Here is a 13,950-nt window from a genome sequence, read left to right as displayed (position 1 = left end):
GCGTCGCCCGCCCGGACAATGGCAGGTCGGCTCCACCTTCGCCCCGTACCCACCCGTCGGTGTGACCGCAGCCGTCGCGGGGCTCCGTGCCCGCTTTCCCGTTGGGCCCCACCCGCTGCTGCCGCTGTCTGTGGCTGCTGCGCTGCTCAGCGACGTTAATGGATCGCCCACAAAACAAAAGGGACCACCTCCCCCTCTGATGCGTGGGCCCGTCGGCCCGACGCGGCACGCAAGCGCCCCCCAACGGTCTCCGTCCGTCTCTCTCCCCATCGCCGTCGTTCCCAACCGGACCCACCCCCTCCCCTTTCTCCCACTGACACGCGGGCCAGATGACTCCGTGGACCCGCTCGTCAGTCTCGCCAGCAGCGATGCCCGCACCGAAGCTCTACCCCACCACGCGAACCCATCCCCCTACCGCTCGCCTCCCTTCTCGCTGCCTGCCTGCGATGGACGAGGGCTCCGCTGTTGGCCGCCGTGCAGTTGAGTCACTGCGTGTGGGGCCTGCACGTGTGGGGCCCACGTGGCAGTGACCCAACTGCACGGCGGCCAACTGCAGCGGATCCGGTTCTGCCTGCGATAGCTTTCGCCGTGTTTAGTTCCCAAATTCAAAATTCCAAAAAAAATTTCCGACATCTGCATGGAGACTTAAATCTAGACGAAATAAAAAATACATTTCACAGTTTGCCTGTAAATCACAAGACGAATATAATGATCCTAATTAGGCCGTAATTAGACGCTAAATTGCTACATTAATACTACAGTAACAACATCTAATGATGAATTAATTAGGCTCATTAGATTCATCTCGCGATTTACAAACGAGTTCTATAATTAATTTATATTTAATATTTTAAATGTAGAAAGATTTTTTTTTATAAAAAAAACAGGAGACAACTGAAAAGCCCAATGTCGGCCCCTCTCTCTCTCTGCTGCCGTCGCTATTATTAATCGCCATCAAAACACACTACCAACGCCGCGGTACTGGCCAGTGCTCCTCCTCCTACTGCTACCACTACGCGCTGCTTGTTGCTGATGCCGGCGCGGCGATCTCGATGGCCGGGCGAGCCCTAGGCGGCGGGGGCGGGGCGGCGGCATCCTCCGCCTGAGCGGGGAGCGGGGCCCCGATCCGCGCGTGGGCGGCGGGCGCTGGCGCGATGAACCCGCTCTGCTGCATCGCGCCGGTGTCGCTCGAGCACGCCGCGGACCACCTCCACCACCACCAGCCGCCGCCGCGCATCCTCGCCCCCGCGCCGGCCCCGGCGCCGCCTCCGCCGCAGCCGGCGGCGGCGGCGGCGGCGGTCGCGGGGGTGCTGCACAAGTGGGTCAACTACGGGAAGGGGTGGCGGTCGCGCTACTTCGTGCTCGAGGACGGGGTGCTCTCCTACTACAAGCTCCGCGGCGGCGGGGGCGGCGCCGGGGAGGCGGCCGCGTTCGCGGCGGCGAGGGTGATCGGGGAGGGGGGCGCGCTGCGGCGGGCGCGGGAGGAGGCCGCGGCGGCGGGGAAGCAGTGGAGGCCGTTCGGCGAGATACACCTCAAGGTACGTACGGTGCCGCGGCTGGGTTCAGAACTAGCATTGGGTCGGATTGGGTCTGCTCTCAGGCGTGTCATGGGGCTGCGGGCGGCTGGGAGAAGTCAGAAGTGAGATTTTTGAAGCCGCATTGCTCGGGTAATGATTGGGCGATGAATATTGTATTCGCGGAGTCGCAGTGGGGTAGATGCGTTTGTGGTTACAAGCAATTGAAGGCGATGGGGACTCCTTTTAAGCTCTCATTCTGCCTTTTGCAACTGATGACATGTCATGGTAGGGAACCCTGGTCATAGATATGCTTGCGTCCATGCAGAATTTTTTGTTTAATGAGGAAATTGACCATAGTGACGGAATAATCTGAATGATTTGGCACAATGCTGCAAGCAGGACAAGGATTTCTTAATCTTATAGGATTTCCTTCTCTGGTGTTTAGGTTTCTTCAATTCGTGCAAGCAAGTCTGATGATAAGAGGCTGTATATATTCAGTGGGACGAAGACGTTACACCTGAGGTGTGAAACTGAGGAGGACAGGAACGCCTGGATTGATGCATTGCTGGCGGCGAAGGATCGCTTCCCTCGGTCGCTCACTAGCAATGATCTTGGTCCCATGGCGGACATTATGTTGTCCACAGAGAAGCTGAGGGTTCGGCTGCTGCAGGAGGGTCTGGGTGAAACTGTGGTCAAGGAGTGTGAGTCTATTATGATGAGTGAGCTGCTGGAACTGCACAACCAGATAAAGTCTCAGCAGCAGCAACATTCTATTTTGATAGACTGCCTCCGGCAATTGGAGGTAGTCTTCTATCTTTAATTTGTTTACTTCTTGATGTTCTGATTATTCTTTTATTATTATTATTATTATTGTTTTAATTACTTGTGAAGATGACTATTAAAAAAAATACTAAAGTAGGGAAAATATCTCTATCCATTTTGGTGAAGTAAAAACTCCGTCTATGCTGACTGGAAGACTCTCTCTCCTGAGTCGTCTCAGCATAGCCGGTCCCAAGCCCGGATAAAGGAGGAGGGTTGCGTTAGGTTTTGGCAAACCAGCATAAAAATAGCCACTCTAATGGATTTGAAACCCACAAGAAACTCGTTGGGACGTAACCCTCTTAGCGACGCGCTACATCGGAACCCGGGTGTGGTGATAAATGGGCAAGGGCCGGGTCGCCATCCCCCCAAGGGCGCGTCGTATCATGACCTGTGTACGATGATAAGTGAGCAAGGGTCGGGTCGTCACCTGAATGGCGCGCTACATCTACGCCCGGGTGTAGTGAAAAATGAGCAAGGGTCTTCGCACTTCCCTCGACGGGTGCGAAGGGTAAGGAAGCTAGCCGAGCCAATTAGGATTCGTATAGGTAGCTGGAACGTAGGGTCCCTAACGGGTAAGTTGCGAGAGCTAGTTGATGTAGCAATTAGGAGGCGTGTAAATATTCTATGCGTTCAGGAGACTAAATGGAAGGGTCAGAAGGCGAGGGAGGTTGAGGATACTGGCTTCAAGCTTTGGTACACGGGAGCAACTCCGGGTAGGAATGGTGTAGGCATCTTGATTGATAGGAGCCTTAAGGATAGAGTCGTAGAGGTTAGAAGGCAAGGCGACCGGATTATCCTAATCCGGTTGGTAGTTGGAGATTCGGTTTTGAATGTGATCAGTGCCTATGCCCCTCAGGTAGGCCTTAGTGAGAGCACCAAGATGCAGTTCTGGGAAGATCTAGATAGCATGGTTAGTACCGTGCCTACCAGCGAGAAACTCTTCATAGGAGGAGATCTCTACGGCCATGTGGGTGCGACTAATGTAGGGTTCGAGCGAGTGCACGGGGGTTTTGGGTACGGTAGCAGGAGTCAAGAGGGGGAGGATGTGTTGAACTTCGCGTTAGCCTACGACTTGTTGATAGCGAATACCGTGTTTAAGAAGAGAGAATCCCATCTTGTGACGTTTCGTAGTGGACAACACTCGAGCCAGATCGACTTTATCCTTGCTAGGAGGGAGGATAGACGTGATTGCTTAGATTGTAAGGTGATACCTGGGGAGTGTGTTGTCCCTCAACACAAGCTTGTGCTGGCGGACTTTCGTCTTCGGGTATGTGTCCACCGGGACAAACGTGCCAAAATTGCGAGAACAAAGTGGTGGAAGCTTAGAGGGGAAGCGGCACAAGCGTTTAAGGAAAGGATGCTAGGTGAGGGGCCTTGGGAAGAAGGAGAAGACGCAGATGACATGTGGCTAAAGATGACAACATGTGTTCGGAAGGTGGCCTCAGAGGTGTTTGGCGTGAGTAGGGGAGGCAAACAGGAGGAGAAAGACACCTGGTGGTGGAATGACGAGGTGCAAAGGGCTATTAAGGAGAAGAAGGAGTGTTTCAGGCGCCTCCACCTTGACAAGAGTGCAGCCAACATCGAAGGCTATAAATTAGCGAAGAGGGTTGCAAAGCGAGCTGTGAGTGTAGCAAAGGGTAAGGCGTATGATGACCTGTATCAGCGGCTAGGCACGAAAGAAGGGGAGAATGACATTTATAGGATGGCTAGGATCCGCGAGCGGAAGACAAGGGACATCAACCAAATCAAATGCATTAAGGATGGGACAGATCGACTGCTAGTGAAGGATGAGGACATCATGGATAGATGGAGAGAGTACTTCGACAAGTTGTTTAATGGGGAGAGTGAGGGCCCTACCCTTGAGTTAGATGACTCTTTTGACGATACCAACAGACGTTTTGTGAGGAGAATTCAGGAGGTAGAGATCGGGGAGGCTTTGAAGAGGATGAAGGGAGGTAAAGCGATGGGTCCTGATGGTATCCCCATTGAGGTGTGGAGATGCCTAGGAGATAGAGCAATAGTATGGTTAACTAAGTTTTTTAATCTCATTTTTCGGTCAAACAAGATGCCGGAAGAATGGAGGAGAAGTATATTAGTATCTATCTTCAAAAACAAGGGCGATGTTCAAAATTGTACTAACTACCGTGGGATTAAGCTGATGAGCCATACGATGAAGCTTTGGGAGAGGGTTATCGAGCATCGCCTAAGAAGAGTGACAAGTGTGACCCAAAACCAATTTGGGTTCATGCCTGGAAGGTCAACCATGGAGGCGATTTTCTTAATACGACAATTGATGGAGAGATATAGGGAGCAGAAGAAGGACTTGCACATGGTCTTCATTGACCTTGAGAAGGCATATGACAAAGTACCGAGAAATGTCATGTGGTGGGCCTTGGAGAAGCACAAAGTCCCAACTAAGTACATTACCCTCATTAAGGACATGTACAAGGATGCGACGACGTTTGTCCGGACATGTGATGGTAACACCACTGACTTTCCTATTAACATAGGCCTACACCAGGGGTCAGCATTGAGCCCTTATTTATTTGCTTTAGTGATGGATGAGGTCACAAGGGATATACAAGGTGAGATCCCTTGGTGTATGCTCTTTGCTGATGATGTGGTGCTAGTTGACGAGAGTAGGGCAGGGGTTAATAGGAAGTTAGAGCTGTGGAGACGCACGTTAGAGTCGAAAGGGTTTAGACTTAGTAGGACCAAGACCGAGTACATGATGTGCGATTTCAGCGCGACTAAGTACGAGGGGGGAGACGTTAGTCTAGATGGACAAGTGGTGGTCCAGAAGGATACTTTTCGGTATTTAGGATCGGTGCTACAAAAGGATGGCGACATTGATGAAGATGTTAGGCATAGAATTTCAGCTGGCTGGTTGAAATGGCGACAAGCTTCTGGCATCCTTTGTGACAAGAGGGTGCCACAAAAGCTAAAAGGCAAATTCTATAGGACAGCAATTCGTCCAGCGATGCTATACGGTGCTGAATGTTGGCCTACAAAAAGGCGACATGTCCAGCAACTGAGTGTAGCAGAGATGCGGATGTTGCGGTGGTTTTGCGGGCACACAAGGAGGGATAGAGTCCGGAACGAAGTTATTCGGGATAGGGTCGGAGTGGCACCAATTGAGGAGAAACTTACCCAGCATCGGCTGAGATGGTTTGGACATGTCCAACGAAGGCCTCCTGAGGCGCCGGTGCGTAATGGGGTTCTTGAGCGGGTCGATAATGTAAAGAGAGGTAGAGGTAGACCTAAACTGACGTGGGATGAATCGGTTAAGAGAGACCTTAAGAATTGGAATATCTCTAAAGAGATAGCTTTTGATAGGAGCGCTTGGAGACTAGCTATCAATGTGCCTGAACCTTGAACTTATTTCTTTCGGGTTTCATCTCTAGCCTACCCCAACTTGCTTGGGAAAAAAGGCTATGTTGTTGTTGTTGTTGTATTTTGGTGAAGTAAACATATAAACAATGATTCGGAACAGAGCTTGATCTGAGTTAGGGCTTCATGTTACATGCTATCTTCTAAGTACAACCATTCATACCTTGCATAGCTGTTTGTCTTATTGCTATCATCATTGCTAGCTTCACTCTCATTATTATGTGGTGCTGACAAGTGACAGGAATAATGGGGTCAGCCATTATCGTATGCAATGCAATGTGCTCCTAGCATATTTTGTGTAAAAAAATCACAACATTTTGTATTTCCATTTTGTTTACTGGAGATAAGTTAGTTGTGTTAAAACCATTCTTTTTTTTTTGAAATACTTGCTCTGCAGCAACACGTTTATCATGCCTTAGTCTGACACAATTGTTATAAAATGTGTATTGGCGATAGAGCGCATTCGACCTGTATAGATTTTTTCTTGAATACGCTGGTGACCTGTATAAATGCATCTTGCCAACTTCCTTGAAGCTTTTTTTTCTGTTTAACTTATGCATGCATCTTGCCAACTTCCTTGAAGCTTTTTTTGCTGTTTAACTTATGCAGATGATTTTTTTCTTCTAAAGTAAAAGAATTTGACCATAACTTTAACGGTCAACTTGGTCCATTTCTTGGTGCAGACAGAGAAAGTTGAGCTGGAAAGAACAGTTGTACATGAGACTAAAGAGAGGGAAACACATGGTTATGCCAATGGCAGACAAAGTGGTTAGTAATTTCATTACTCATGCTATAATAATATTGCTTATGATTTTGCTAGCTCTTCATGTTTGCAACTTACATCATCTTTGAATGACACTATTAACACCCAGAATGTTTATGGTTGACATAGCTTTTACGCCATTTTGGTGTAAAATGCTTAAAAGCTCTTTGTCCTGCTTTATTATTCATTTGTAGAAAAATGCTAGGATTTAGCCTATGCAGCTTGACTTAGCTCCTCCACATTCACATAAGCTGATCTGATGATGATACAGTCCTAGTTTCAATTATTAAATTTACATAACTAGCCAAGGTCCATCTGAAGGAGTGTGGTTAAACATACTTGTTTCTTTATTAGATATTAGTCAGGTTTGTTCTGTGCAAACATTTTCGCTTTCTTTGCTCTCACCACTTAAGTACTTGCTTGTGCAACTGTTGATGAATGCTCAATTTTCAATATTTTTCAAGATGCACGTCCATATGTTCCATCTTTTCTTGATACGGTATGTTACAACTTTCAAACACCGTCCCAACTATTGTCCTTCTGTAAAGATGTTTTCTTCACATGCTTCAGATTCTATTGCGATGAATGAAAAGAAAAAGAATGCTACGTGTCATACAAATGTATTAAGAACTTGAGCAGTCTTGCATGCTGGCCCCATTGTAAAAGGGCGTACCCAGTGCCGTAGGCTTCCCGCACTGTGCTGGCCCCATTGTAACTGTTCGATATTTGCTTTCCTTGTGTTAGATATAAGGCTTAAGTGCTACTGTAGCTATATTTATATACAAGTATATTCTGGTCTACATGTGCTAATGACCTAATGCTGTGACGTATGGGCATGGTTTCGTCTGTTTAGTCATCCAGCCTTGCAGCTGGTATGCGTAATATCTTTTGTAAATAGCTGCTCAGTGAAGATGGAAAGTTCAAGAACTAACATCAACACTGACTAGCTTAACTTATCTTTGTGTGCTTCTATTAATCAGACAGCTTGAGGTAATTAGTTAGGAAGCCCTAATTAAATTGTTATACAGTTTCTGCAAAGTTTATGTGATTCGCTTTCATCTTCTATAAAGCTTATCTCAGGAGATGGTTGTTCAGTTCTATATTTTCTTTTGTCTTAGATTATGTAGTTACATGGCTTGCTGTTTTGGGCCCCATTACATATACCATATTATGGAATACTGTAATACAAATTATGTACTTCCATGTAGTCTCCTCTCACATTGTTTTCAGCGGAAAAATAGTTCAGATGCTTCATTTATTACTTGGTATATATCTTTAGCAATTTGTGAGGCAGCAGTGATTGATAATTTGGCTTATTTTTTTATTTGCATCATAACCTGTGCCCATAAGTATTCTAAATTCAAATATGGAAAAGAAAATTCTGGCATAAGTTACCTTATTAGGCTAAATATGCTGTATGTATGATGCTATTTACCTTATTAGGCTTCATTTGCATCGTAATGCCCATAAGCATTGCTAGTTAACACACAGTGGCTTAAGTAACACATATTTGTATGGTTTATTCCAGCAATATACACGTCGAAGCCTGCATATTTCCCCTATGTATGGAAACATGGAATTTTGTTCGCAAGAAGAAAGTATAAATTATTTTGAGTTCACTAAATTTATGTCCGATGCGTTCCTACACTTCAAGTTACAGACCCTTTATCCCTGTAACATTTTTTTTTTGGGGGGGGGGGCTTTACCCCCACAATCTCTTCTTAATATATTGATGCGCAGTTCTCCTGCGCGTTCGAGAAAAAAAAAGTTTATTTTTGACTGTTTACCAAATGTGCAGATTTCTATTCAGTTTTATCAGGAGGAAGTACAAGTGAATCAGATCCTGACACTGCAAGTCAGGTGGCTGAAGTTGAAACTGAGGAAGATGAAGTAACATATTTCGATACAAGAGACTTTTTATGTGCAGAATCTTTACGAAGTGCTTCATGCCGAAGGAAGGAGCTTATTGCAAATGGATGCAATGGATCAGAATGTGTTGGAGAGTCTGTTACAAATACTGTCAAAACTACTAAATATCCCTTTGTGCTACGTAGAGATAAGCTACCGGAACCGAAAGAAAAAGAGAAACCTATAGGATTGTGGTCAATAATTAAAGAAAATATAGGGAAAGATCTCTCAGGTGTCTGTCTACCTGTTTATTTCAATGAGCCTCTCTCTTCTTTACAAAAATGTTTTGAAGATTTGGAATACTCTTACTTGGTTGACCATGCACTACAGTGGGGAAAACAGGTAGAGCAATAAGCTATTCCAACACTTTCTGTAAAGGATTGATTGTGTGGAAATTTGTTTTGGTGTTTCTTGATAGTTCTGTTTTAATTGTGTAAAATCTTTCATCTATTTAATCAAACATTTTTGGGAGAAAAATCTTGATATAGGCCAAACTTTAACTATTAGTGCGTGGCTGATGTTTTTTCTTTTTGGTAACTATAATTTTCTTGTAATCTCCGCGTAGATTGTGTGTTTTATGTGTTACATTTGAAGTAACTAAACTTGGTTGACATAACACGACTATATTTAAGGCCCTCTTTTTGCTAGTCCAATCCTGGCCAACTAAGAATAGTCCTGGATTGGGCTGAAATCGTAGCCAGTTTTGGTTCATCCAAACAAGTTATGTGAGAGAATTGAATAACTGTAGTAGCTACTAGCTAATGTTTAGCTCTGAATAAGTTTACTATTTTTTTACTTTTTAGTGTTGTCCCTACCATTCATACTTTTGGCACAAGATATTGGCTCTGTTCTATACAGTTCCTAATAAGAAACATCATAAATTTTCTTGTATCATTAGAGACAGTAACTTCCATCAACATCTAATCATAGGAGGATTTGATATTGTATTATTTATTTCACTTGCACTTTGCTACATATTTTAAGTGTGTTGGGGTGTGATGCCAACGTCAATGTAGAAAATGAAGACAAGAACCACATATACTGTTTCCTCTGATTTCTTGTTGTGCTACATATTTGCCATTATGGCATACAATATGCTTCTTTTTTTATGTTATTCTTCTAGCCTTCACCCTGTCAATACTTTATTTGTTGCAATATAACGATTCTTGGTATATAACGTAGGGTGACAGCTTGATGAGAATACTTCATGTAGCAGCGTTTGCAGTATCAGGTTATGCTTCAACTGAAGGCCGGCAATGCAAACCCTTCAATCCTCTACTGGGGGAAACATACGAAGCTGACTATCCGGATAAAGGACTTCGTTTTTTCTCTGAAAAGGTTGCATAGCTGTTCGTGAAAATTATGAACTATATCTGAGTAGTGTAATTCCTAGTTCCTGTTATTGCTTTTATTAGTGCCATGCAAGGTACTAGTAGTACCTATAGAACTCTGAAGTATTTTGATTAAAAAAGTATTCTTAACTTATATTAAAATACATTATTTTTACGAAAAGTAATATTTATTTCAGGTCAGCCATCACCCAGTGGTTGTTGCATGCCACTGTGAAGGTAGAGGTTGGAGATTCTGGGGTGATTCCAATCTGAAAGGGAAGTTCTGGGGTCGGTCCATTCAGCTTGATCCGATAGGAGTTCTTACCCTCCAATTTGATGATGGAGAAACATTTCAGTGGAGTAAAGTGACTACCTCCATATACAATATCATAATTGGCAAAATTTATTGTGATCACTATGGCACAATGCGTATCAATGGGAGTGGCCAGTACTCCTGCAAGCTTAAATTCAAAGAACAGTCGATAATTGATCGCAATCCACACCAGGTAAATTGGCAACTTTACATAGAATGAATTTACATAAAGTAAATATAAATACTTGTATGCTGTGAACTGATCAAAGTATATTTTGCTTTATTTCTTACAACAAAGTCTAAGTTTATGTTTTTTCAAAGAAAACTTTGGAGATTTAGAGACCGCATCATGCATTTCTGTTGTATTTTGTTTAGATTTTGCTTTACTTCTGTTAATATGTCTCTTTTTGCATGACATAGTTGTTAAAAAGAATACTGTATTGAAAGAGACATTACAGCTGCACTGAGCCTTGCTAGAAACACACCATGCGCTTTTGTTTTATTTGGATGTGCTTCTATACTTTTGCAATTACATATCTGTTATTATATGTAGTTTGATACATTAACAAAATTAATTACTGTGTAAAGGAGATTGTTGTGGTTTGTCTAAATTTGATAACAGGTTTTGCTTACTTCTACAAAACTATAACTATTTGTCTGAAGTGATTCTCTTTCTTAAGTTGTACGCAGTTAATGCCCTGAAACCCCGGGTCATTTTTGTCCCCACCTTGTAAAAACCTCTCACAAGGACCGTATTCCGTTCCTCGACCCCATCGACCCCGAATCTTTGTGACTATGGGTCAAACCAGCCTCCCTAAACTGTTGCGTAGAACCAAACAAGCCTAAGTGTTTTAAAATTGCAAAAAAGGAAAAATAAAATAAAATTGCAAAAAAGGAAAAAAAAACTCAAACCTCTAGCTCTAAGGCGTCCTTTAATATCTTGATACTTATAGAGACTATTGGTGATGTTTGCTGATTTCTCAACCAGTTATGGTGTTACATTTGCTGTTGCTTACCTTGTTACCCTGGGTCCTTGGCTGAAATTCAGGGGTAGGCTAATGTCAGGAGCAGTCTATTTTGTAGCTTTACAATTACTTAAATATGTATTTGAACAAACTTAGGTTCTGGCTTCTAAATTGTTCAAATCAATTGTGCAGGTGCATGGATTTGTGCAAGATAATAGAACAGGGCAAAAAGTAGCCATGCTAATTGGTAAATGGGATGAAGCTATGTATTATGTGCTTGGGGATCCAAGTGTGAAACCCAAGGGGTATGATCCAATGTCAGAAGCGGTTCTCTTATGGGAGAGGGACAAGTCTCTTAATCAGACACGATACAACCTTTCTCCTTTTGCAATTTCTCTAAATGAATTGACACCTCACTTATTGAAGAAGTTGCCTCCTACTGATTCTCGTTTGAGGCCTGATCAAAGGCATCTGGAAAACGGCGAATATGAGATGGCAAATGCAGAGAAACTTAGGCTTGAACAACTGCAACGGCAGGTAACCAGCAATTATATATGATTTTACTTGGCCTATTCGTCTTATATGTTTTTACTTGTGTTTTTCATTGCTCCATAGGCATCTGTAATTTTGCATGTTGTCATGTAGTTGTAACAATTGACAGTTTCATACTGTGTTCATCATCTCATAAATAAAGTTGTTAGGACATGCAATGTGGTGGGGCTGAATCTCTGATGTCTCCCTCTTAGTGAATCTTTTGTATCCCAACTATATCAGCACCGATCGACTTGGATTGATGAACTACATTATGTCAGCAAATAAAAATAGATTCAGTAATTAATCTTTTGACACTGAACAAACTTATCCATTATCTCAGCACAGCATGATCACTGCAAATTAGTAAAACAATTCAATCTACATTTTGTTATGGTGGAGAGACAAGTCTCTACATTTTTTTGACTTCCTGTTATAAAGCAATCATACCTTTTAGCGATAAACATGCAGCTGCTAACTTCTAGAGTGTTCTGTTCCATGTCACGGAATGATACAAATGACAAATTACCTTTTATGCTGCCATCTATGGTTCACAATCTGTCAGTTCCTTGAACATTATTTGTAGTGAACAAAAATCTTAATCAAAGTTCTTACTCTAATTCAAATGTGTTAGCTGGCTTTTGAGTTCGTGACCAAAGAAGTATTCTCTGTGCTCCTCGCGGTGCTTTACCTGTAACTGTTGCACTTTGCAGGCTCGGCGACTGCAGGAAAAAGGATGGAAACCAAGGTGGTTTAAGAAGGACGATGACGACAGCTACCGCTATGTGGGTGGGTACTGGGAAGCAAGGGAGAAGGGGAGCTGGGACGACATCCCGGACATCTTCGGCCAGAACAGTGCATCTCCAGGGTTGCCGTAGCATGCATCAGAGGGTTTCGACGCAGAGAATATTTTGCGGGCTACATATACAGCGTAAAAGAATGTCAATATTGCCAATTTCCTTGGTCGCGAATCCTTGCGCTGAGCACTCTGGCACGCGTCTGCAGAGCATCGATGTCCTCAGCCCCATCTAGCCTTTGCACTGCTATGGTGAGAAGGGGGACACTGGGATAGCAGGTGATCATGAACTTACGGTCCCTTGGCCAGCCATTGCTGTCGCGGTACTATGGTTGGTAGCCGGCCAGCTGCGCGTACTATGGTGAGAAGGAATTGGATCTTCCAATACAATACTCCTCCCAGCTGTTTCAAATTATAGATCATTTGACTTTTTGGCCTCAAGTTTAACCACGTCTTATTCAATACAAGTTTTTGAAAAGTGGCTTAAATTTGACTATATTTGCACAAAGTTTTTTAAATAAGATGAGTAGTTAACAAATTTTTTGAATAACACGAGCAGTTAAATTTAATGTTAAAAAAAATCAAATGATCTATAATTTGGAATGACAGGAGTAGTTTTTGCTGATCTTCTCAGTCACCGGTTGACCAAGTGCAGGAACGGTCACTCAAGATGAGGCGGAACTCACGGTTGATGTGTATCGAGAGTTGCTCTACTGCAGTTGCTCGTAAATTCGAATTCCCTATTTTTGGGGCATCAGATTTAGGTTCTATTTGGATCACCTAGAACTAAATATTAGATAACTTAATTTTAGTCCATGAATGTTTGGACCCGTAGATTAGATTTTAGGTGGGACACAAAAGAAAAAAAAAGTTCAATTGACTCCCTTGTAAGTATAGCCGAAGTTTGAACAACTCCATAGACTATAATATGGTTCAGCTTACCTCTTAAATTATGCAATTTAGAACGTGTTTGGAAGTGTTTCACTCCAACTTTTCTGGCTCCGCTCCACGAACTCTATCAGACAACTTAGTTCTAAAAACTCTAGATCTGGAAACTCACATAAAAAAATGGAGTGGGGGGGGGCAACTTTATATTTTTCATGGACCAAAACACTAATTATAGACATTCTTGAATAACTTACCGTTCGTGAAAAAAAGAAGAAGGCGCAGGCCTTCTTCTCCTTGCCCCGCGCCCTTCTTCTCTCCCCTGTGCTTTATTTCTTCCTTGTGCACCCCCACCGTCCAAACCCTAGGTCGGCCCACCAGGGGACATTGTCGAGGGCCTCCTCTCTCAAGCAAAATGGATTCCCATCAGCCCCGCAGCCACCGTGGAGCGCGTCATCACCTCCGCATTCCCAGAATGAGGCCTCCTTCATCCTTCCTGCCGCGAAGCTCCAGCGCTTGCGGCACTAAAGAGGCCCGCGGTCGACGCCGTGGCTCCGGCAATACTACGCCACCACTGACCACTTGGTCGGCTCCGCGCCACCGGTGTCGTCGCCTCCCCTGTCCCACACCCGGATACCTCGAGCCTCGCCGGCGTTCAACATGCCGCCCTAACCCAGCGGCGATCTCTTCTCGACCCCAGAAATTGGTGTAGCAGAGAAAAAATGACTA

General features: G+C 44.0%; 1 protein-coding gene across 1 annotated transcript; it reads left to right on the top strand.

The window, feature by feature from the left end:
- Nucleotides 1-980: 980 nt before the first annotated feature.
- On the top strand, nt 981-12,824 carry LOC120699259 (oxysterol-binding protein-related protein 1D-like). Its single transcript, XM_039983187.1, has 8 exons — nt 981-1,538; nt 1,963-2,319; nt 6,413-6,497; nt 8,291-8,742; nt 9,583-9,738; nt 9,929-10,237; nt 11,202-11,546; nt 12,254-12,824. The coding sequence occupies exons 1-8, from the start codon at nt 1,155-1,157 to the stop codon at nt 12,416-12,418; spliced, it is 2,253 nt and encodes a 750-aa protein (XP_039839121.1). The 5' UTR covers nt 981-1,154; the 3' UTR covers nt 12,419-12,824.
- The last annotated feature ends 1,126 nt before the right edge of the window (nt 12,825-13,950 follow it).

The sequence above is a fragment of the Panicum virgatum genome, chromosome 3K, assembly GCF_016808335.1.
Source record: "Panicum virgatum strain AP13 chromosome 3K, P.virgatum_v5, whole genome shotgun sequence".
NCBI lineage: Eukaryota > Viridiplantae > Streptophyta > Magnoliopsida > Poales > Poaceae > Panicum > Panicum virgatum.
This window is presented reverse-complemented; position numbering and strand designations above follow the sequence as displayed.